The sequence below is a fragment of the Henckelia pumila genome, chromosome 4 (genome assembly GCF_033568475.1).
Source record: "Henckelia pumila isolate YLH828 chromosome 4, ASM3356847v2, whole genome shotgun sequence".
Lineage (NCBI taxonomy): Eukaryota > Viridiplantae > Streptophyta > Magnoliopsida > Lamiales > Gesneriaceae > Henckelia > Henckelia pumila.
In genome coordinates this window covers 191,940,172-191,965,399 of record NC_133123.1, presented here as the reverse complement: position 1 = coordinate 191,965,399, position 25,228 = coordinate 191,940,172, and the positions used below count along the sequence as shown (strand labels likewise).

At 36.0% G+C, this 25,228-nt stretch overlaps 1 protein-coding gene across 1 annotated transcript; it reads right to left on the bottom strand.

Annotated features, from left to right (window-relative positions):
• LOC140863497 (K(+) efflux antiporter 3, chloroplastic) lies at positions 1-25,228 on the bottom strand. The gene is made up of 19 exons (XM_073266961.1): positions 24,903-25,228; positions 23,746-24,135; positions 23,265-23,366; positions 22,171-22,251; positions 21,043-21,144; positions 20,208-20,285; positions 9,847-9,915; positions 9,626-9,676; positions 9,427-9,540; positions 9,237-9,338; positions 8,822-8,956; positions 6,601-6,782; positions 6,385-6,520; positions 5,934-6,005; positions 5,760-5,858; positions 1,681-1,842; positions 1,230-1,319; positions 995-1,150; positions 1-550 (listed from the first exon to the last, which is right to left on the bottom strand). Exons 1-19 carry the CDS (start codon positions 24,936-24,938, stop codon positions 293-295), a joined length of 2,415 nt encoding a protein of 804 aa, XP_073123062.1. The 5' UTR covers positions 24,939-25,228; the 3' UTR covers positions 1-292.

Sequence of the window (25,228 nt, the reverse complement as noted above, 5' to 3'; positions counted from 1 at the left end):
TTCCTCGATGGGATGACCTACTGCCACAGGATAAATAATATTTGACATGTGGATGATTCCCATATACGAGTATATCAACGAAAACAAAAGAATTGATATCAGAAAAGTTGTAATATACAGAGGTGAGCAGAACCAAAATACTTTCTTGGATTATCGATGTATTTTGGTTACAAAAATTACTGAAATCAGCAAAATTTGGTATTTTCCAGCCTCCTCCTCATTACTGATTAGTGATTACACACCTCGAACGGGAACATCGATGATTTCAGGTTTAGACACGCCTCAGAAACCACTAAGTATCCTCACTGGTGACACCTACTGGATTCTTCATGTAGACTCCTTCGACGTGAGATTGTGTATTGTTTTCTGCATCAATTTCACAGTACAAGACGCCTTTAGCAGCTTCATCATTCAAGTCAAGCTCGCTGTCGTAGGATTGATTTGTAGTCGTGGGTGAGTCCAATGTGATGTCTTCATTTGCTCGTTTAATCCTCCGTGGTCCATCTTCATTAGAATAGGGAGGTGATCCCATTGAGTCCACCACTCTCATCTTTCAAAAACAATCAAGTCTCGTTAAAAATTAGTGCATTAAGCTTGTATACAAAAGTAATAGCACAATAGTAATTAGTACATCAGAAGCTGCCATCCTTGCAAATTTTCAAGCGGAAAATATTCAAAAATTCTAGGGAGTGTTTCTAGAAACAGGTTTCCCTAAAGCTCAAGCTATGAGAGATGATCCGTAAACTTTTCCACTTAAAATGCTCCTTAGTTGAAAACCACCAGGGAATGCATGTCTAAACTTAATATTTACGGCATATGCGTCGATGTCAAGCAAGTGTTGTGCGAAAAAAACCCAGAAAAATCATCCAAAAACCAATTCAACCGAATATAAAAGGGATTTGCACACTAGTTCTGATATCATGCTACAACCACTTCTTCTAGAAGTTTGAGCATCTGCGAGATAGGTGTGATGTGTGTTCCAGTGATTAAGTACCTGCATTGGCTTCATGACCTTTGGATCATCAGTCCTTTCTAATGCGTCTTGAGCTTGTAACTCCATCGAATCTCGCACAAGCTGGCTCAGAAAGCTAACATCATCAGACATAACACCGAGTCCCTTCAAAAGCTTGGAGCCCAGCTGTAAGCTTGACTGCAAAAATCAATAAAACCAGAGTCTGAACACTTCATCATTCTAAAACCTTCCTTGTTAAAAATTGAGATAAGGGTACCTCTGCATTTTCAAGAATTGCATCAGTTGCACCCGCTTTCTTCAAATCTAAAAGGTGCATCATGTCCCGAGCCCAAGCATATATAGGAACCTGTGATGCCCAATGTAAAAAGAATAAAAACATACTAAACGAAACCTATAAGCTTGGGTAAAGCCTTCGAGTAAATTTCTGTTGACATGCCTATCTTCACGATCAATAGATACTAATAAGCAAGCCACAGGGAATTAAGAACATGGATGATTTTTCAACTTCCACACACGACCAAGTAAATTGGCTATTCTGTTGCTTTGGTAGTTCCAAATACTTATTAAAGATCATCCCATCTCCCTCCCACTTCGTAAAATACTTTTGTTTATATATAACATATTTCGGATCTGGACTACCTACTCCCATTTGTTGCCTTTTTTTAGTAAGAATAAAAATGGATGATTTGAAATACAGACTGATTTACCCCAGGGAAGGCGAGACGAATCCTCTGAACAGCCTCGGTTGTTTTCTTCTTCCCTGTATACGTGACCATCACAGCTTTGGGGCAACTGATACCAGCAGACTGCAAAACTGCTGGACGGGAGCCATCACCATAAAGGACTGGAAAACCAAGTTTTCTAGATGCCTGTTATGGTAAAAACAAAAAAGAAACTTTTAATCAGATCATAAGATAAGATATGTCTTGAACAAAGAGCAAATATGTTTAAGATTCAGGGGAACATGCTGCAAAATTCTAACATAATCAACTTTTCAAGTATTAATTTGAAACAATTCCCAAGAAAAGAATAACAACTAAGATATGATTCCGTTAAAATTATTGCTAGGTGTTGGGAACCTAAGTTTAGTGGATCTAATTAGTCAAGAATCAAGTTTGTCATGAGCCTAAATAAATTGAGCCTAATGTAGAGAGTTCTAGAAACAGTGACTTGGGGAAGAGAAAAGGGGAATTATCTATCTCTCTATTGTAAAAGTATGGATGATGTGCAAAGTTTTTTCATTGTGAATTTATAATTTTGTCTTCAATTGTGTATGGATCAATTTATCTCTACTATTAAAGTATGAATGATGGCAAAAAAATTTCATTGTGAATTTATAACTTTGCCCTCAAATTTTGTATAGATCAAAAAATATATGGGCAAATTATGGAAAATTGAGGTAAAAACATCTATCTCTACTATAAAAGTATGAATGATGGACAAAGTTTTTTCATTGTGAATTTATAACTTTGCCCTCAAATTGTGTATGGATCAAAAAAATATGTATGGTCAAATTATGGAAAAATGAGGTAAAAACATCTACTCTACTATAAAAGCATGAATGATGGACAAAGTTTTTTCATTGTGATTTATAGCTTTGCCTCAAATTGTGTATGGATCCAAAAATATGTATGGGCAATTATGAAAAATTTCTACTATAAAAGTATGAATGATGGGGCAAAATTTTTTAATTGTCCCTCAAATTGTGTATGGATCAAAAAATATGTATGGGCAATTATGAGAAAATGAGATAAAAAACATGGACAAAAAAGGGATTAAGATTTTAGTCAAACCTTAAAGAGTTATTTATTGCATCATGAGTAATGAAGGTGTATTTAATTTTTCATTTATATTCAATTATCATCTCAAAATTAATTATTGATAGATTATGTATAATATATAATATAAAATTTCACACACAATATTTAGTCACAATATTTTTATATTGTAAAATATTTTACTTTGTGATGGGTGAAAAAAAATGAAGGGTCATTGACTACTAATGGCACAAATTTTTTTAAGTAAAAATAACAGAAAATTTGACCTAATTAGTTTACTAATCAGTGACCAATAATTTTATACACAATAATTTTCATATGTATTATATTTCTAATAGTGGCTAAAGGTTATTCTCTCTTCAATCAATAATTATCAATGACTTATTTATATTAATAAATTTATTTTTAATATTTTTTCTCAATATTGATTATCACAAATTCAATATCCCCTAAATTTTACATTATTGTTTCTACTCAATGCCCATGCAATTAATAAAAATCATTCATAGTTTTTAAGAATATATCGCCCATTATTATACATTTATAATAGAAATAGAAATTAAATTCATCAATATAAATACAAAGATAATTATTGAAAAACAAATGTCAAATCGTAATCCACATTACCTGAATAAATTTAAAATTCAAACATAAGACCCTTAACAAAGATTAGAAAATCAATAATAATTATTCAGAGCTAAAGGTTATGTTCTCTTCAATCAATAATTATCATTGCTTTATTTATATTAATAAATTTACTTTTTAATATTTTTTTTATATTATAACATTTTACATTTTTCTCCATATTTTTGGTACCTAATGACATGTTAATTTGAGTGGATACAAATCTTACTTCTTTTTTTACTTATAATTTATTTTAAAGAGTTAAGTACAAATAAAATTAATTAATTAATGCTTCTTTTTTAACTTATAATTTATTTTAAAGATTTAAGTATTAAGTACAAATAAAATAAATTAATTAACGCAAGTAAAATTATAAATAAATATAAAAAAATTAAGTATTATTTCATGCTAATTAATAAGTTTAATTATTATTTTAATCTTCATTCTAAATTTATCATTTAAAATAATTTTTTCGTTCTCTTTCGTTTTTCTACCAATAAAAAAAATAAATGTATCAAGAATAATACTGATAATTTATAATCACTTTTAAGTAATAATGATTTCACTCATACATCTCTATGATTATAAGTCTATAACTTAAAATTATTGTTAGTATTTAAATTAGATAGAAAAGAATTACGTAAAAATGATTTAATTTTCCTCAAACCTCCTTGTCATGTTACGTATATAATTAATTGGTCATCGGTTGAAATTATTATTAGGATTTAAGTAGAATAAAAAGTTTAATTGTATAAAAGATTTAATTCTTTATATCTCCTCACCACGTTACGCATAAATTAACTTTTAGAGAGAGTTAGTCTTTTTGATTTTATGATTTATTCACTCATATGTTATATTATGTATAATAAAACCAACGGCGTAGATTAAAGTGGTATTGAAAAGCTAATAGGGTTAAATATATAATTGCATGTTCTACTTATAAATATTTCACTTGGTTTAATTTACTGTTTATTTTTTTAGTATTCATTTGTTTACAAATATACTACATTTGTTTAATAAAGTTTTATTACAAAATGAGATTTAATTCTAAATTATTAGTAACTGTTAACTTTAATTATGTTAATTAACATATTAAATTCTTATTATATCCTCATTCTAAAATTTATCATTTTAAAAAAGTGGTTCGTTGTCTTTCATTTTTTCACCAATTAAAAATTAATGTATGAAATGTAATACTTATAACTAATAATCATTTTAAGTTATAGGGATCCATTATTACTCATATCTCTCTATAGTTATAATTCATTAAGTTCATAACTTGAAATTATCATTAGTATTTAAATTGGACGGAAAAGTTAATAAAAATAATTTTCCACATATCTTCTTACCATGTTATGTATATAATTACTGGGATCCATTAATTGAAATTGTTATTAGGATTTAAGTTGGATAAAAAAAATTTAATGTATAAATGATTTTCCATATATCCTCACCATATTACGAACATATAAACTGACTTTTAGAGAACATTTGTCTTTTGATTTTATGATTTATTCACTCATACATTATATTATATATAACAAAAGCATTGGCGTAGTATAAATAGTATTGAAAAGTTAACTGGATTAAATATATAAGACATAATTGTTTTACTTCTAAATATTTCACTTGGTTTAATTTATTATTTATTATTTAGTGTTCATTTATTTACAAATATACTGCATTAATTTAATAAAGTTTGATTAAAAACATAATGATTTAATTATAAATTATATGTAGTTTATAATTTTCTCTATAACAAAATATTTTTTCATCGTATTGTATTGCAGAGAACTCAATATTAACTAATATATCTTTCTATTCATATTTAACTGGAGTATAAGTAAATTTCATTGCATATTAATTGTGAAATGCAAATATTCCAACATTAACATTATATTTGATTGAATTGACAAAAAAAAACCTGATATCACGTGCATAGCAAGTGTTTTTTTCCTAGTTATATAAAAAAGGGAGTCGGCTAGAGATAGGGCATCAACTATTCTATATTTGAGGGGTTGTACTAGCTTTTGCTAGGGGAGGGGAGGGGGGGGGGGGGGGGGGGTTTAATCCTTGTAGAGAGGCAAATCTGAGAAATATTATCTATACATGCAATTACATTTCAGCTTCTGCCTTGAATATTCTACTCTCCATTCTTGTTGATTTTGGTGGTTGTGACACTAAGACCATGTACTAGGTCATCTTTTTCTCTCGAAGATATGGGGGCTGTAAGATTTTATAACCACAGGACCATATTACCAGCACGATTAATAGTGAGCTACACACAACTAGACAAGCAAGCACTACACCTAAAGCCTCATAACATTTTTGCTTCCTTCAAAAAATGATGTTTATCATTCTCATATGATTTTTGCTATAATTACCTTCACAACAGTAGGGTCAAGATCAAAAGCAACATACGGCCATCCTGCATCACCATCTATCCCAGAAGCCAATGGAGTGGACAAGAAATTGGCAAGAACCTTGAACATGAGAAATTGTTTATCAAAGTCGACTAACGCGGTTCAGCTAAACACATTGTTTATAAGCTGCTGTACCTGAGCTTTTTGTCCAAATCCAACTATAACAATAGGTTCGCTGGCATCAAAATTTACTGAGTCATCGGTTTTCTGCATTGTCATAACGTTTCAGTCAATAGCTCAAAACTATATTTAAAAATTTCGGATAGATTTGCTTTTCTAAGAAATTGAAGTAACAAGAGAAAAAGAAAGCCGTTTTAGCATCCATATATGATATATCAGGATGTCACACCCTGTAGATTGCCTAAAATTGCACTATTAAAATTGCACTATTGAAACACACAAGAAGTGACCTGTCCTTTAGCTAATCATTCCACCAAGTGTTGTCCATCAAGATTTTGTGCCAGTGTGGATGTTTACACCACAAGATAGATATTTTAGGTACAAATTAACTTCCATAGCTAATTAAACCATGTTAATTATTGTGGTGTACATTTTAAAATAAATTCAATGCTTTTCAGAGACTTACACTATCATTTTCAAACTTTTCACCAATAAAATCAGCTGCCTTTCTTCCTACTTCATTGAGTAGAGGGGTCAGTGCCATAGACAGAACAACAACAATTATGAGAAGTTTATTCAGTTCTAGTGGCAGCACACCAAGCCTACGAAAGTGTATAAAAGTCAGCCTGTAATAAGAAACCCAAATAAAGAACATTGCACTCAAGCAAGAAAAGTCACAAACCTGTTTGCTAAAGAGAAAACAACAAATCCAAATTCACCTCCCTGGGAAAGAAGCAAACCTATCCTTACACTCTCTTGGAGAGTGAGTCCAACTCGTGGACCTATTGCTGTTATAATCAACGTCTTGATAGTTATCAACCCCGCCAAGAGAGAAAATACATTTGGCCATTCTCGGATAAGAAGCTGCACAAAACAAGGACAATTGTAAAACATGTTACCAACTTTCTAAAGGACAAAGGCGTGGTGAAAATAACATTAGCGAAGAACATTAGGTGAAGGTAAAGGTAGTTATTAAAGAACATATTTTGGCATCAGATTTGATATTAAGTGACAAATGTATTTAAAATTAAGAGAGGATTAATATAGTTAACCCTCTAGACATTGTGTCGTGGATATAGACCTTTATGGCTGAACCACATAAATTTTCAGTCTCTTGTACAGAGGGACTTATGCTGTATAAAAATCTGAATTTTCTGCAAAAGCTTTCACCTTTGATACCTCGTATTATCGCTTTTATCCACAATTCATGCCAGGAGGGGTGTCAAAAGACTTTACAGAGGGTGACTCATGATTTCAACGGGGCAGGTACGCGGCAGCATGTGATGGACTTCATCGTCACTTGCCTTGTTTGCCCCCTACACGTCCCACATCAGGTTTGATGGATATTTCGATGGATTTTGTGGAAGGTCTTCTCTCTTCTCATGGAAAAATGTGCTCTTCGTCTTCGTTGATCAATTCTCCAAATATGCACATATTATTGCCCTTTCACACCCTTACACGGCTGTTTCGGGGGCCAGAATGTTCTTTGACAATGCCTTTAAGCTGCAGGGGCTGCCCAAATCCATAGTCAGCGAGAGGGATGTTACTTTTATGAGTTCTTTTTGGAAGGAGTCGTTTCACTTGCAAGGTACCAGCTTTGTTTCAGTTCTTCCTACCAGCCACAATCGGATTGGCAAACAGAGGCTGTTAATAGAGTTAATGTCTCTATGGTGTTTGTGCTTTACATGTGATTACCCCAAGAAGTAGGTGGTGTGGCTCGCTTGGGCTGAATATTACTACAATACAAGCTTTCACTCTTCTGCGGGCTTCACCTTTTGAGATCGCCTCATGTGCGTGGGTCTATCTTAACTAGTCTACGGCCGACAGCCACCTCAACTGTTATCATATTGCACAGGCATCGTTCGCCTCGCGGCTATGGATCATGTGTTGCTCTTTCAGGATAAGGTGCCGCAGGATGTAATGGATAGGTCGTTGCATGCGCAAAACCATATAAAAGTGCAATATGACAGCTACCACCGGGAGTTGCACTTTGATGTAGATGATTTGGTTTTATTGAAACTTCAGCGTTACCACCATCTGAGTTTGTCCAACCAAGCTAATCGGAAGTTATCTCCCAGGTTCTATGGGCTTTTTAAGGTGTTGGTTCATTCGCTTAAAAGTGGGAACTTCTGGAGTTCACCAGAATGCATCCAGACTTCCATATTTCGTTCCTCAGACCTTTCCTTGGGACTGAGTCCAGTGAGCCCACGCTTCCTTCTCTCCATCCAGGCGAGACCCTTCATACTCCTTAGGTGATCCTCGACCAGCGTGTTCACAAAGGCATGACAGAATTGTTGATCCATTAGCACGGTTTATCACCAGATGAAACTTCTTGGGAAGATGCTTCATTATTCGCGCAGCGTTTCTTGTCCTTTGTGTTTGCGGTCAACCATAGTACTCTAAGGGTGGGTGATGTCATGAGCACCACAACGGGCCAGGAAAGCAAGGAAGTCCAGGAATCCAAGTTTACCAGAGGCAACACCCATGATGGCCGTTTCAAGCTCAAGGATTAGGATTTTCACTTGTCAGTTTATTTTGAATTGTGATAGGACTTGGTATCTAGGATTGGTTTTGTTTTTCAGATATGAAGTACATCTTCTTTAGGGTTTGGTGGTCTAGGACTCTTTTGTATTTATGTTCATCTTGCGTTGATTAAAAGTTAACAAATATTTTCCAAACAAAAGTGTTAAGAGATTGTGAGGTTCTCTCAAATCGCGCCTCATCACATTTTATACAATTGGTTGCAAGGGTAGAAAATCAAATAAGGAGTGGGGAATCTGGAATCTTCCGATTTCCCTGTCAATCAACCCATTACACGATCCTTTGCTCAAGAACATAACAGATGAATTCAGGTAAGAGATGATAAAGTTAAGCTAGTGACAACTGACAAGACAAATAAATACCTGTGTGTCGATAGAAGTCCCAGTCGTCACAAAAAATAACCCAAGAAGCAATCCTCTAAATGGCCTAATGTCAGCTTCGATCTGTGTACGGAAGTTTGTTTCTGCTAGAAGGGCCCCAGCAAGAAAAGCTCCTAGCTGCAAATGAAATATATGAACATTATATCTATTTTTCATGCTTAGGGGCCAAATTACACAAACATCTCGACCAAAAGATCATAATCACATCTATCTATACTAAGGTTCAGAAGTGTTTATAAAAATATGGTGCAAAATAAAATAATGTATTCACATCTACCTCGTCTCAGAATCCATCAAAATGTTAACATATATACCCGAAACAAAATTTGAAATATTCAACTTGACAACCATGTTATATCATCTTATCCATCAGTTTACAAAAGGTTCGAAATCAAACCGTGTCACTGAAGCCCAACTTCTGTGTTATAAGTGATGTCCCAGAAACAGTCAGCAAGCAGAGAGCGATAAAAGCTTCTGAACTTCTTGTTTCCGCAACAACCTGCAATCAACTACCATGATTCAACAACCACAGCATATGCAAAAACGCATCTGAAACTTTATTCTCCCCAAAACACACAAATGCAGACCTCAAAAACCCGCCTCAGAAAATACTTTCCTCCTAGAGAAAGCAGACCGAGTCCACCTAAAGCTTTTAAACTTGCTTCAGCTAGCATTGGCCAAATACTTTCTTGCGCGAAATTCTGCAGATTATACATATTGATTGAAGTGCTAGTAGAAGTTGAGTAGCAGCGTCAGGATGCTTGAAAGAATAAGTGTTTAAACTACCTGGCTTTCCAACACCGGTAATACAACGAGAAGTGGGACAACTGCAATGTCCTACAAACATGCGTAGCATTACCAAAAAAAGGGAGACAGACTTCACAAGTTATGAAAAATTGTATAAGACCAACCCAGCCAGGTCAGGGGAAAAAGGGGAAAGCAAGAGCATGATAAGAAATATTTAGAAAATACACGAAAAGAGGGATAAAGAAAATGAAATAGAGAACCTGCAATAAAAGTATGCCCAGTGTCGCTGAGCCAAATTTAGTTGGAAGTTCCCCCTTCTCTGCGAGAAGCTATATATTACATGTAAGAATAACGTCATTAAGACCCAAGAGGCATATATGATGGTACTAAACCATCCTAAAAGACTCAACCAATGAACCAATTAAGTGTACTCCTGTCGTATCAAAATCAGAATACAATCTTCATTTCCTAATATTACAGATGCTGAGACAGAATCACTGACAAAAATTATATTGAAGAAAAGCAATCTGATACAGCCATATCCCCTAAAATATGTACAGATTAAACTTGAGCATATTACAGTCCACAGTCCCCAACACACCACCATCATTATTGGTAAAGAAACACAATCGAATTCAAAATGAGGAGAGTTAAAATGCATAAAAATTAAACTTGAGCGTATTACAGTCCAAAGTCCCCAACACACTGTCATTATAAGTAAATAAATATGAATGGAAAGTCTTCAAAATGAGGAGAGTTAAAATCAGGTTTAGCACACGGTGCAAAACTATTAGCATGCTCAATGACTCTTTGAGAAGAAAGCTAACTACTTCAAGGAAATGATTGTGTAGATTAGTATAATATATATATATTGTGTAATATTTGTTTTGACTTGATAGATAGCATATTTTTGGTAGGATAATATTCTGATTTTTTATAATCCCTTAATTATTGGGATTTGACTTTCCACCATTGTATTTTAAAGATGTATTATGATCAGAAATAATATACGAGAAATTATTTTCTTCTTCATAATTCTACATGGTGTATCAGAGCCTGGCAGGCCTTAACAGCAATCTGGATGATGTTTGAGGACATGTGGTGGCGCGCGATCCCTTTCCCTCACCTGAAGATGCGTTTGCAGAAGTAAGGCGTGAGGAAATGCATCGCAAAGTTATGCTACCTGATGATCATAACCTTTCTCCAGCAGTTTCTGAAGTCTCTGCTCTTGTCTCCAACAAATATTCAAACCAGAATTAACGTCATGGGTAACGTCCCTGGTGTGATCACTGTAATCGTCCTGGTCACACCAAGGATAAGTGCTGGGAAATATATGGAAAACCACCGAATTGGCAGCCTAAAAAGAGGAATGACAGTCGTGCACTTCAAATTCAATCCACCCAAGAGCAGCTGCCCACTTCTGGAAATGCAACACCATTCACTAAGGTACAAATTGAGCAGATTGAGGAATATTGTCGTCTTCTCCGCCAAACTGCCCTTAATCCGTCCCCTAGCCCTACTGTTGGGTCGTGCTCTCTAACCCAATCTGGTAATACTCACTCGAGTTTTCATTGTAGCGTTAAAAGTTGTTGGATTGTGGACTCCGGAGCGTCCGACCATATGACAGGAGACTCTCGTTTGTTTTGCACTTATACTCCATGTTATAGCCGTACAACAGTGAAAATTGCAGATGGTTCCTTGTCGTGTGTTGCTGGAATGGGTGATGTTCGATTATCTAATAATATTCTGCTAAAATCTGTTCTTCACGTACCTGCATTGACATGCAACTTGATCTCAATTAGCAAACTGACCCTTGACAGCAACTACATTGCTAAGTTTTTCTCTCTTTCGTGTCAATTTCAAGACCTACCTTGGGGAAGACGATTGGCAGTGCTAGGACTCACAATGGTCTTTACTACTTTGAGAATGTTTCGTCGAATTGCAGTCAGTCTCTAGTGTCTACAGTTGTTTCTGATTCAGATTCTAGCCTTAAGAACATTATGTTGTTGCATTTCAGACTTGGTCACCCTAGTTTTGCTTATTTGAAACGCTTGTTTCCAACTCTTTTTATTAATAAATATCTTGATTCATTGTCTTGTGAAGTGTGTCAATTAGCAAAACATACACGGGTCACTTACTCTCCCAAGCCATACACTCCATCTAGTCCTTTTTCCCTCATCCACAGCGACTTATGGGGCCCCTCAAAAATCAGTACACCTCATGGCAAACGTTGGTTTATAACTTTCATAGATGATCACACACGAGTTACATGGGTTTATCTCCTTCAAAACAAATCAGACACTGCCCATATTTTCAAAGAATTCCATAAGATGGTACAAACTTAGTTTCACACCCAAATTCGCATGTTTCGTACTAATAATGGCAAGGAATACTTCAATAGCATTCTTGGCAATTATATGTTGGAACATGGGATTATACACCAAAGCTCTTGTGTTGATACACCACAACAAAATGGAATTTCTAAATGGAAAAATCGTCATTTGTTAGAAGTCGCCCGTGCTCTCATGTTTGCTATGCATACTCCTACATACCTTTGGGCGGATGCTGTCCTCACAGCTGTTTTTCTCATAAACCGATTACCTAGTCGACCATTAAACTTTGCCACACCACTGTCACTCCTTGCGTCTCAATTCCCGCACGTTTCCCACTCTCCTCTTCCATTAAAAACATTTGGGTGTACAGACTTTGTCCATATTCATGCCGAAAATCGTGGCAAACTTGATCCTCGAGCCGTAAAAACCATTTTTGTTGGTTACTCTCCAACTCAGAAAGGGTACCGCTGTTACTGTCCACAAACCAAAAAATCTTATGTTTCTCGAGATGTGACCTTCTTCAAGGACACTCCATATTCTTCTCCAACTTTGCTTCAGGAGGAGACATCTGATAAAGCCTTTTGGAACACCGTACCCCTTCTTGGTGACAATTTAAATTTAGACACTACAACTAGTTCTATTTCTGATGCAACTCTAACCACCACTCCCATCGACACTATCCCAATAACAGAACTAAGGGTCGAACAAACTTCACCACGGGTTGACCAAACTTCAGAACCAAAATTACAGGTATACTCCCGACGAAACAAATCTCAAAATAAAGACATTGGAAATCCAAAGCACAACCAAGCATCTGAACCGATGGCAGATCCAAAGACAGGTATCATTCTTGACCTCGATGTAGCTATAGCCATGAGAAAGGGTGTGAGATCCTGCACTCAGCATCCCATATCTGATTTTGTCAAATATTCACTTTTATCTTCCTCATTTCGTGCCTTTACTACAAAGAAACAAAGCGTAGAAAATAATATATTTCTTATTTTTTCCAACTGATTACAATGTAACATATAAATAAGAGCCTAATCTTCTAAATCTAGTAATGAGATCCCTACAAATCTGGGATAGAATATTCACCATACAAATAACATAATCTGCAGGATTTATCTACCATAATACAGAATTAATTCAAATCATATATTATCTACAGAATCTGACACTCCCCCTCAAGCTGGTGAATGGATATCGCCCATTCCAAGCTTGCTAACAGTATCTGTGAACAATCCACTAGATAGTGCCTTTGTGAATATATCTGCCAACTGATCCTTGGAAGAGACGAATGGAGTACATATTAATCCACTTTCCAATTTCTCTTTGATGAAGTGTCTATCGACTTCAACGTGTTTCGTACGGTCATGTTCCACTGGATTGTGAGCTATACTAATGGCTGATTTATTGTCACAATATAACTTCATGGGTGAGTTCCACTTAATTCTCAAATCATCAAGAATGATCTTCAACCATAGCAATTCACATATTCCTAAAGCCATAGCTCGAAATTCTGATTCTGCGCTTGATCTTGCAACCACATTTTGCTTTTTACTTCTCCACGTCACTAGGTTTCCTCCCAAGAATGTGCAATAGCCGGAAGTGGACCTTCGATCATCCAAGGAGCCTGCATAGTCGGCGTCTGTATAGGCTTCAAGAGTCATAGCATCCCCTTTTTTGAATAATATGCCTTTTCCTGGGCTGCCCTTAAGATATTGCAAGATCCTGTGGACTGCCTTGAGGTGTTTTTCTTTTGGACTTTGCATATATCTGCTAACTACACTTACAGCATACGAAATGTCTGGTCTAAAGTGAGTTAAATATATTAACCTCCCAACCAGCCTCTGATAAGAGCCTTTATCTACCACTCATTTGGTGCATCACATAAGCCATGATTGACTTCAATAGGGGTGTCCACCGGCTTGCAGCCTATCTTTCCTGAGTCCTTCAACAAATCCAGCACGTATTTTTGTTGGGAAATGAATATTCCATGTCGTGAGTTAGCCACTTCAATTCCTAGAAAGTATTTTAACTTCCCAAGTTCTTTGATATCAAACTCTTTGAGTAGGCGCTGCTTTAGTTCCTGTATTCCTTCTATATCATTCCCAGATACTATCATATCATCAACATACACCAGCAGAATAGTCACTCCCCCTGAAGCCGAGTGCTTCACAAACAAAGAATGATCCCCTTGGCTTTGTCTGTATCCCAAGGTAGTCATGGCTTTAGTGAGTCTTCCAAACCAAGCCCTTGGTGATTGTTTAAGGCCATAAAGTGCCTTCTTCAGCCTACACACCATCCCTTTTTTAGATTCAAAACCCGGTGGGATCTCCATATAAACTTCTTCGGCTAGGTCACCATGAAGAAATGCATTCTTAACATCAAATTGTAACAGATTCCATCCAAAATTTGCTGCTAATGACAAAAGGATCCGCACTGTGTTCATCTTTGCAACAGGTGCAAAGGTTTCCCAATAGTTGAGTCCATATGTTTGGGTGTATCCTTTCGCAACTAGCCTCGCCTTATAACGTTCAACTGTCCCATCTGATTTATATTTGACAGTGAATACCCATCGACAACCAACTGGTTTAACCTTGTGTGGCAATCTAACCAGTTCCCATGTTTTGTTTCTGTCAAGAGCTTCCATTTCTATTTTCATGGCATCCTCCCACTTCTTGTCTCTTAATGCCTCTGATAGATTTCTCGGAATGGATATGTTGTGAAGATTGGTCAATAAGGCTTTATGGCTTTGGGACAGGTTTTGGTAGGTCATAAACTGGTGTAAGGGATGTTTAGTACAGGTTCTGATTCCTTTTCTTAATGCGATTGGCAAGTTCGTGTCCTGGTCAACATCATCTAAGGTCTTAGAATCTATTAAGAGTTCAGGTTCAACAATTGGTTCACTCTCGACTATGGCTTGGTTTTTTTCAGCTGGTAGCTTGGAAATTGCAGGAACTCGTGCGAAGTTCAGAGGTGGTGGTGCTACTGTAGAGGCTGGAAATTTCTTCCTGGAATAGGTTTTGAGTGGCTGTGTTTGGGTTTCTTGTTCCTTATCCGCGATCATATCACTATGTGGAGCTGATTTGGCAGTTTGATCAGGAAGTATAGATGGTGGGCTGTGTAGTAGTGGCAGTGTGCTAGAGTCGAAGGGAAGATCAAGTGAAAGACTTATATCCCCTCCATCTCTATCTGTTTTGTTTTCTGGAAATTTTGAGGGAAAATAAGACTCATTTTCCACAAAGGTTACATCAGCGGAAACAAAAGTTTTTCGAGTGGAAGGATGAAAGCACTTATATCCCTTTTGAGTAGAGGAGTACCCGATAAAGATACATCGAAGAGCTCGAGGGTCGAGTTTTCCTCTATTTTGGGAATGTATATGAACGAAGACAACACTTCCAAAAATTCTAGGAACAAGATTATTAGACGCAGTAAAATGAGGAAAAACTTTTGTGAGAATTTCTATTGGGGTTTTAAAATCAAGAATACTAGTGGGAAGTCTATTAATAAGGTGTGCAGCGGTAAGAACAGCTTCTCCCCAATATTGTTTAGGAACATTTTTGTGGAATAGTAATGCTCTTGTGATATTTAGGAGGTGGCCGTTCTTTCGTTCAGCCACGCCATTTTGTTGTGGTGTATTGACACAAGAGGATTCATGCAAAATGTCTTCTTTTTGAAAGAAAGAAGAAAGGGACATATTAAAGTAATCTTTGGCATTGTCAGACCTAAATCTTTTAATTCCCTCATCAAATTGCGTCTTAATCATATTATAGAATTTTGGAAAAATAGTGCTAACTTCAGATTTATTTTTCAAAAGATAAATCCACGTCACGTGAGTGCAGTCATCGATAAAAGACACAAACCACTTGGCACCAGAGATATTGGGAACACTAGAGGGACCCCATATATCGCTATGAATTAAAGAGAATGGAATAATAGTTCTTTTATTGCTTGCTGGAAATGAAACACGTTTGTGTTTTGCAAATTCACAGTCATTACAATGAAAAGACTCTAATTTATTTTCTTTAAACCATAAAGGAAACATTAGCTTAAGGACCCTAAAGGAAGGATGACCTAAACGATGATGAAAAAGCCAAATTTTATTTTTAGTTGACAAAATAGACTCAGAAAAGAATGATGCGGATAAGGATCTCTCCACCCTAGTTCCTCCACTTTGACTTTCTAGATAGAAAAGACCATTCCTCTCATTAGCACGTCCAATCATCCTCTTCATTTTCAGTTCCTGAAACTCACAGTGGGAAGAGAAGAAGGTTACACAACAATTGGAATCCATGGTTAGTTTCTTAATGGAGATTAAGTTTGCAAACAACTTTGGAACATGGAGGACATTTTTAAGAACAAGGGATGGGCTTATATAAATATCACCTTGACCAGCAATGGTAGTGAAAGATCCATCAGCTAAGGTGATTTTCTTATGGCTAGAGCATGGTGTATAGGTAGAGAAGGATTTGGAATTATAGGTCATGTGATCAGTGGCTCCGGAATCGATTATCCATAACTTTGGAGAAATCTTTTCAGAGATATTAACAAAGCAAGAAGTAGGACCGATACCTGAAAAAGCCAAGGAGCTAGTACCTGACGAGGAGGGTTTCTCAAGTGACCCTAAGAAATTTTTCAACGCCTTAATCTCCTGCTCACTTAATCTTGCAGCAAGGTTTTGTGTGCTTCCTTCATTGTTTAATGGTGCACTTATCATATGTACCTTTCCTCCTTCATCAATGTTTCGATCAGGCCTACCATGTAGCTTCCAACACTGATCTTTGGTGTGACTATTCTTTTTGCAGTAAGTGCAATATAGAGATTCACGACTGTTGAATCTTGATTTTTTGTGTTGATTGTTGAACTTGTATTCCTTTATCCCAACCGTTTTAGCAACAAGTGCAGATCCTTCCTCTCCGCGGGTCTCGAGCATCACCCGTCTGCGGCCCTCTTCTGCCCGAATGGTCGAGATTGTTTCATTTAAGGAAGGCAGATCGGCCTTCCCTAAAATTTGCACTCTGACTGCATCGAACTCCATGTTGAGGCCAACCAAAAATTCATAGGTTCGTTCCCTTTCAATAAACTGCTTTAAGACTGTAGCATCTGATGCACAAGTCATCTTAATGCACTGGTATTGATCCAGCTCTTGCCATAGTCCTTGTAAGAGATTAGCGTACTCTGTTGTGGTCTGATTTCCTTGCTTTGTTGTTGCGATCTTTGACTTAACTTCATAAATCTGGGCTGCATCATTAGCCCTGGAGTAAGTCTGTCGCATGGCCTCCCAAATTTCTTTGGCTGATCCAAGGAACATGCATGTATCACTAATCTCAGGCAGCATCGAATTCCATAGCCAAGACATTACCATGGAATCTTGTTCATCCCAAGATGCATATTTGGGATCCTTCTCCGAAGGTCCAGTACCTGTTAAATGATCCAGCCGTCCTCGACCTTTTAGAAAGGTCTTGACAAGTTGGGACCATTTCAAGTAATTTTTTCCATTCAATCTATGAGCAGAATGAAGATTTTGTAACTCCCCTGTTGCCGCAATATGTTCGACGGTGGCAGCATCAGATTTAGGACTAGTTACGGTACTATCGGACATTTTACTGGAGATGGATGAAAAGTGGCTCTGATACCAAAACAAAGCGTAGAAAATAATATATTTCTTATTTTTTCCAACTGATTACATTGTAACATATAAATAAGAGCCTAATCTTCTAAATCTAGTAATGAAATCCCTACAAATCTGGGATAGAATATTCACCATACAAATAACATAATCTGCAGGATTTATCTACCATAATACAGAATTAATTCAAATCATATATTATCTACAGAATCTGACACAAAGCTGTCAAGTGTCATGATTCCCAAGACTGTTCATGAGGCCCTTGCTGCACCTGAATGGCGCACAACTGTTCTTGAGGAAATAAGAGCCTTAAAAGAAAATAATACATGGAAGTTGTTGGAACTTCCACGAGAAAAGAATCCAGTTGGGTGTAAGTGGGTATTCACCATTAAATACAAAGCAGATGGATCAATCGAAAGGTACAAAGCACGGTTGGTGGCCAGAGGATTTACTCAGACATATGGGATTGATTACACCGAGACATTTGCTTCAGTAGCTAAGCTCAATACAGTTCGTATTATTCTATCATTAGCAGCTAATCTTGATTGGCCTCTATACCAACTTGATATAAAGAATTCCTTTCTCAATGGTGAACTCGAGGAAGAAGTTTACATGAGTCAACCCCCGGGCTTTGAAGAAACTGTGGGAAGCAAAACTGTATGTAAACTCAACAAATCTCTGTATGGGCTAAAGCAATCTCCACGTGCTTGGTTTGACAGATTCTCCAAGGCTATAAAGAAGTTTGGATATGTACAGGGGCAGGCAGACCACACACTCTTTGTTAAACATTTTGAGGTAAATCAAATAACTGTCCTCGTAGTTTATGTTGATGACATAATTGTTACAGGAGATGATATCAAGAAATGGAGAATGTTAAACTCCTGATGGAAAAAGAGTTTGAGGTTAAAGATCTTTTAACACTCAAGTACTTTCTCGGGATGGAAATTGCTATAATCAAGAAAGGTATCTCTGTTTCCCAAAGAAAGTACACTCTAGATCTGCTGGAAGAAACAGGGATGTTGGGGTGCAAACCGAGTCGGTCACCAGTTGAACAAGGGAAGAAGAAAGAAAAAATGTTAGAAGGTGCACCAGTGGATACTCGAAGATATCAGTGTCTTGTTGGGAAACTCATCTATCTCTCCCATACTCGTCCAGGCATTGCCTTCGCCGTAAGTCTTGTAAGTCAATGCACGCACGCTCTTGTCAAGGTCATTTGAATGTAGTATATAGAATTTTGAGGTACTTGAAACGAAATCCCAGGAGAGGTCTTTTATATGCAAAGAATGATGATCGACGAGTGGGAGGATTCACTGATGCAGATTGGGCAGGTTATATTACTGATTGAAAGTCAACATCCGGTTATTGTACTATGGTTCGGGGAAATCTGGTAACATGGCGCAGTAAAAAACAATCTGTGGTGGCAAAAAGCAGTGCTGAAGCATAATACAGGGCTATGGCACAGGGAGTGTGTGAACTTATTTGGATAAAGATTGCAATGCAGGAATTAAAAATCAAGTGTGAAGACCCAATGCAACTCTATTGTGATAATAAGTCCACCATTAGTATCGCCCACAATCATGTGCATCATGATCGAACTAAACATGTTGAAGTGGATCGACACTTTATCAAGGAGAAGCTAGACAGTAAAGTTATCAGCATAGTATATGTTCCTACCACTCTTCAACTCGCCGACATCCTCACAAAAGGGCTTTCAGAACAAACTCATGAGTTTCTTGTAGGCAAGCTTGGTCTTGTAAACATCTATGGACAAGCTTGAGGGGGAGTGTAGATTAGTATAATATATATATTGTGTAATATTTGATTTGATTTGATAGATATCATATTTTTGGTAGGATAATATTCTTATTTTTTATAATCCCTTAATTATTGGGATTTGACTTTCCACCATTGTATATTTAAAGATGTATTATGATCAGTAATAACATACAAGAAATTATTTTCTTCTTCATAATTCTACATATTGTATTACATCTTGGTGTTAGGCTTTAGAACCCGGAAAAATGTTTCAAAATGGCATTAAAAATAGCTGATTAGTGATTATTGTGTACTAAAGATCACACTATCAAAAATAAAAAATTAAAAGTATCTGCGTTTACATGATAGACAAAACGGTGATGCGTACAAATAATTGTTTTAGCCAAGGAATTGTTGACAAACATATGAGTGCTAATGGTTTAATATTTTAATCCAGTACTAGTGTATTTTTAATCATACCTTAGGTAATTTGTTCTTTATAAAAGAATATCTAGAATTTTAAACATCCAATACAACCGTTTATAATCATCAGATTTTTTATGAACTAATGATTTCTAACTGATACCTCGAGACTTGATAATCATACTATTCGTAACATTTCTTTTTTATACAGGAATCAAATTATTGCATGCTGAATTAGTTTGCATGTCATATAATTTTTTATATGATAAACGTTCTAAAGATACTCAAATAAAAGTTCCATGCACGCACCTACCACCTTATAAGTTAAAAAGCTTAGATTGGATGGTACAAAATGGAGATTAAAAAGGACATGAAATATTAGAGAAAAATCTGGCATCTTTTTTAGAGAGTAATGTGCACTTGTATAAGTGGCTGAATACAAGATGATCCCTTCCTCTAATCATTTAAGCTGAAATACCTGAAGAACAAAGGCTGAAGACGACAACGAAAGTGCAGCACCAATTACCACAGCTTCATCAACACTTCGAATATTGACCTACAATTTTTTACAACTCTCTTACAGGTCCAACAGAAGACAATACCAGTGACTTAAAAAATAATAACAAATGTACCAGTAAAAACATGACATAATAATAAATCAAGACGTCGGGCAATCTCAGTGCTCAACTCCCATTGTATGTCTAATACATAGAAAAGACATCAACGCATGAGGTTACAATAATCGACTGTTGACAGATCAGTAATCACAATCTGCACGACAACTGTAACAGGTTGCACCTGTAGTTAGGAATTCACCTGGGAATATTAAAATAGGAACAGCATAAACATAGATGGTGGCTTCTAGGTAGTATATATCATATTGAAAACTATTATGAAGAATGAAACCATAAACTGTGAATCAAAAGCAAAAATATATAAAAGAACTGCTTCCTTGCACATGGCAGGTCTAGAGGATGCTAAAGAAGAAATATTTGTTACATGAGACAATTAAAGGATTGTTAGCCATTTTATCGTTTTTTTTAATAGATTAGGAAACAGGCATAAATCAGGAATATTAGAAACTTTCTAATTTATTCTAATTTTATGGTCCTAAAATATTTCTAGAATTGCTCACAGCTCCTAAAATTAGTCCTAGAATTGCCCTCTAATTTTCCCATTTATCCGTACCACTGTCCTTGAAGGAAATATTCAGTTTTTGTCTCTCTATTTTTCTCTCGTCTTTTCCTACACGTCATCGAGCCAAATGCCAATTAGATATTCATATAAGCTAGTATGATTGATAAATTTCTTACCAAGTCAGGTCTCGAGTGAAACAGAAACTCCAAAATTCTTGTTCCGACAGCATCATTAGGGGGAAGCTCAAAAGCCGTGAAAGCGAGAGTTGATAGTAAAACCTTCAATAGAGAAAAAAAAACATTTAAAAAACTGAGTTATACAAAAATTTACTAGCATTTGTCCAATATTACAGCTGAAAGGATTAGGATGTGTGAGATGTGATCATGTGAAAAAAATTTCCCAAATATGGTATTGAGGTTTCATTAGTCAAAAGAAAAGCATTGTCGCACAGAAGAAAGTGAGCTTTGGGGATGAACATTTGGTAGCTAAGTGAGTCTGTGAGTATACTCTTCATGGTAGCCACATCCGCGTGAAGAATCATAACTGGGGATACAAAAACAAATTGTAGCCAGACCCCAGGCCAGTAAATGAATTATCGCTCTTCAGCAAGGATAAGAAAATAACAACCATTGCAAGAGAAGAACATAAGAAAACACGATGGGCATCATGATGGCAAAATATGCTGGGGCAGAAATGTGGGTAGAACTGTGGATTGAGAAAGGGCTTTGGGCAGCATACATGTTCCTGATTGATGATACAGTGCAAGCAGATATGCCCCAGGGAAGACTTTAATAAGTGAAAGGTCAGTGACACGATGAATATGTTAATATATTTGAAAAGAAAGTAATCAAATGCCTGCACCTAAATGGGCAGTAGTTGATGCACAGCTAAAACATTCAGGTGGAAAACAGATACGCAGGTTGGAGTCTAGCCTCTTTCACAAGATTCACATTAAGCCTCGGAACTTTTAAGTTCAAGAAGTCCATAACCTTTTCATGTTCAGATGTTCCCTAGAAAGTCCAAACATACACTGATATATTTGCATGAACAAGTGTTACACTACTTAAATGAATAAAGAACTACAGCCTAGTCCATTATTTGAATTATTTGCATGTTTAGAACCATATTTCCACACCCTGTACATCACAGAGGCCAGTTATGGATTTATCTAGCATATTAAAACTTTATTCTTGTCCACTATCCAACACTTTTATTAGTAAACAGTTCACATGATAGTATAAGACACAAGTTATTGCTTTTAACTTTAGATTACTCGATTAGCTAGAATAGCTGTGAAAACATACCTGGGTTAGCCCCAGGCCAAACGCAAACTTCGCAAGAGCTCTCAAGCGATCAAGTGAGAGCTCCAAGCCCATCTCAAATAACTGCAAGAAGCATCTGTTAGTTGACAACATCAGATAACATTTTTCACTAGGAATAACAAACTTGATAATGCAAAGTAAAAAGCCTAAACAGCTTAGAAAACTGACTTCAAAATATAACAAAACAATGAAACTTTATGATACCTTTACGAAAAATTCATATACCAGTCATAAGACTACTAGTAATACTCCACAACTCAATACTCATAAACAAATACAACAAAATTTGTGACCTTCCAATGTAATCAACCAGTTGTCACATTCCAATCATGTTACCAACAGTCTATATATACAATTCCAAAATTTATCAAACAAACTGTACACTGTTAGCTAGAAGTAACAAAAGCTGTATGTGTCTCTCAGCTTTGAAACCTCTGTTGTTGCCTCCTTGTGCTCGAAACAAATGTTCAAGCTTAACCATCTAACTGCTACAAGTTTCGGTGCAGGTATTTTGCACCTAGTCAAAGTAACTTTTGTCTGAGCCCATTAGGTCCCAAGCTAACTTCTCAGAGTTGCATGACATATTTCATAAGTTTCTTAACACACAATCATCAAATTGTAAAAGTGAGAATGGGTGGATTGTTGTGGCAGCCTACTAAACGAGCTGCAAGAATGAAAACTTTCTCTTTGATTAAAGGACAATCAGACAGCTCAACCTAATTCATTCTCAATTCAATAATCACATCACATTAAAGTACAACTATAATAGCATCTTAAACTGCTTCTCTGCCAACAAAATTGTTCAACATTAATTGACTAATTACACTGACAAGGTAGAAATGATGTACCATTTTTTATCTGGTAGAAACATCACTGGTATTTTTAGTTTTCGTCGATAAAGCAACATCGTGACAACAAGATGGATTACTATAGAAACAGATCCAAACATCCGTACCGAGCTTCAGTGCCAATAATGAACAATAAATGATTTCTCTTATTTTAATGAGCCACCGGGATAGTTTTCAGACCAGCCGCTAATATAAGGAAAAATAATGGAAAAATATTATTGAACTTACCAAGAAGAGAATCCCCCATTCAGATAGAATTTTAACATCGGTGAGATTTCTTATGAGGCCAAGTTGATTGAGCACAACCCCTGCGAAGAAGAAACCTAGTATCTGAAACAAAATACAACAATTAGCACCCTGTTAATTTATTTTCCTCTATGAAACTACTAACTACCAAAAAATGGCAACTATTATTCAGCATCATGACCGTGCTTTAAATTATGGAATGGGATAGCTTCCATAAAAGGTATGAATCCACAAGTACGCACCCAAGTGTAGCCAATAGGGTTATAGACATGTCATGTTCATAAAATGTCACAGGCGTTTTTTGTCGCTCATAGATTCTAGATCAATTTCAACCTTGAAAATTTTGTATCTTTCTATAGAAATTGATGCATTTCAACTTTGACCAAAATATTTTATGAAACGCATGAACGTCTTAAGATACTCAATCACCATTTCAAGATTTCGAGCTGAAAAGTCAACTTACAGGACTAGCTTTGATTTTTTTGAAAGCAGGAACCACTAATACAGTCACAGCTAGGAATGTCAGAGTGTCCAGGCCCAAATCATTGATGACATCAACAGCATTGGCAACATCAAGTGATGAGTGTATCCGGAATTTGACCTTTTTGATGTGTCTGTATATAGGAAAGCAAAATCCTTCTCCGCATCCAACAGAAAAAAGTGATACAGGAGTAATCTTGAAAACATTGTGTTTTTTATACAGAAGGTTATAATTTATCCTGTGATGAATTGAAAATAATGGCTTGTGTGCTAAGTGACTACAAGAACACGAGACATCGAGATTTTGCGAGCGTTGACGTGGGACAAGAGATATACTTTTAATTGAACTGGCCTGGAAAACGATGTCACTTCCCTGCATTACACAAAGGATGCAGAGCAGTTTGAGCTTGTCTTTCTTCATCCAAAAACAATGATAAGAAATACATAGGAAAAAAAATCGATATAAATTGAAATGTCAAACAGTTCGGAGCTGTCAAAAGTTGTCGTTTATGGTATCTTTTACACCAAATGATTAAGGAAATATCAAGAAAAAGCATTTCCCGGTAGTGTTACATAAAATTGAGATTTTTTTTTTATTTCCTTGATATTAAAAATAGAGTAAACATTAACTCATAAGTTTCTTGATAGCTCAAACCACATTATGAGTTTCTTGATATTGCTCAAACCACATAATTTTGATAAATTCCCCGCAAGATCCACCAACCTGAAAATTCTACTATCATTAACAGAAAACCATCAAAATCCATATTTTTCGCAGAAGACAGTACAATAAACCTGCCCAATCATCGGCACTATGGATGGTATTTCACAAATATTCCATAGCCCGGGTAGCACCTCAGTATATTCCTTTAAATTAAGCTAGTGCCTAAAGTGAAACACTGGTATCTACAAGTAACTTATGCAAGAATGACATCCTCAGACCTCAAACCTCAATTTAATGCTTCAAATTAACCTTAGTACCTAAAATAAAAATGAATATATGAAGACAGAGCACGAAAACATATCAAGATTCAGCTACCGATTAAACTAGAATCCAAGATAATCACAAGTGATTGCTCTGCCCTTTTCCCCAAATTTTCACTTGCCAGTCATTATGCATAATGTATACCAGAAGCTTACTTTGGGGTTGTAGCAACACGCCACTGCATCCAACATATTGACATTCAAGAAAACGAAACTTCAAACTGTCAAGCATATAAACCGTTTAAAACCCACTAAATTTGTTACAAAAGATTAACTTTTTGGGTTAAAGATAATGGGATTTCATCAAGAAAATGTATTGGAGAGTGCAAATAGGAATAGTAGGAGTAGAGCCACACGTTTAGGCCATTGAAATTTTGAACGATTTGTGCATGCGCAGACATTTATCTCACCGGTCGTAGGATCAAAATAGAAGTTTTGGATGATTTTGTGAAGTGATGTGGCAAATTAGTGATGGCGAACCA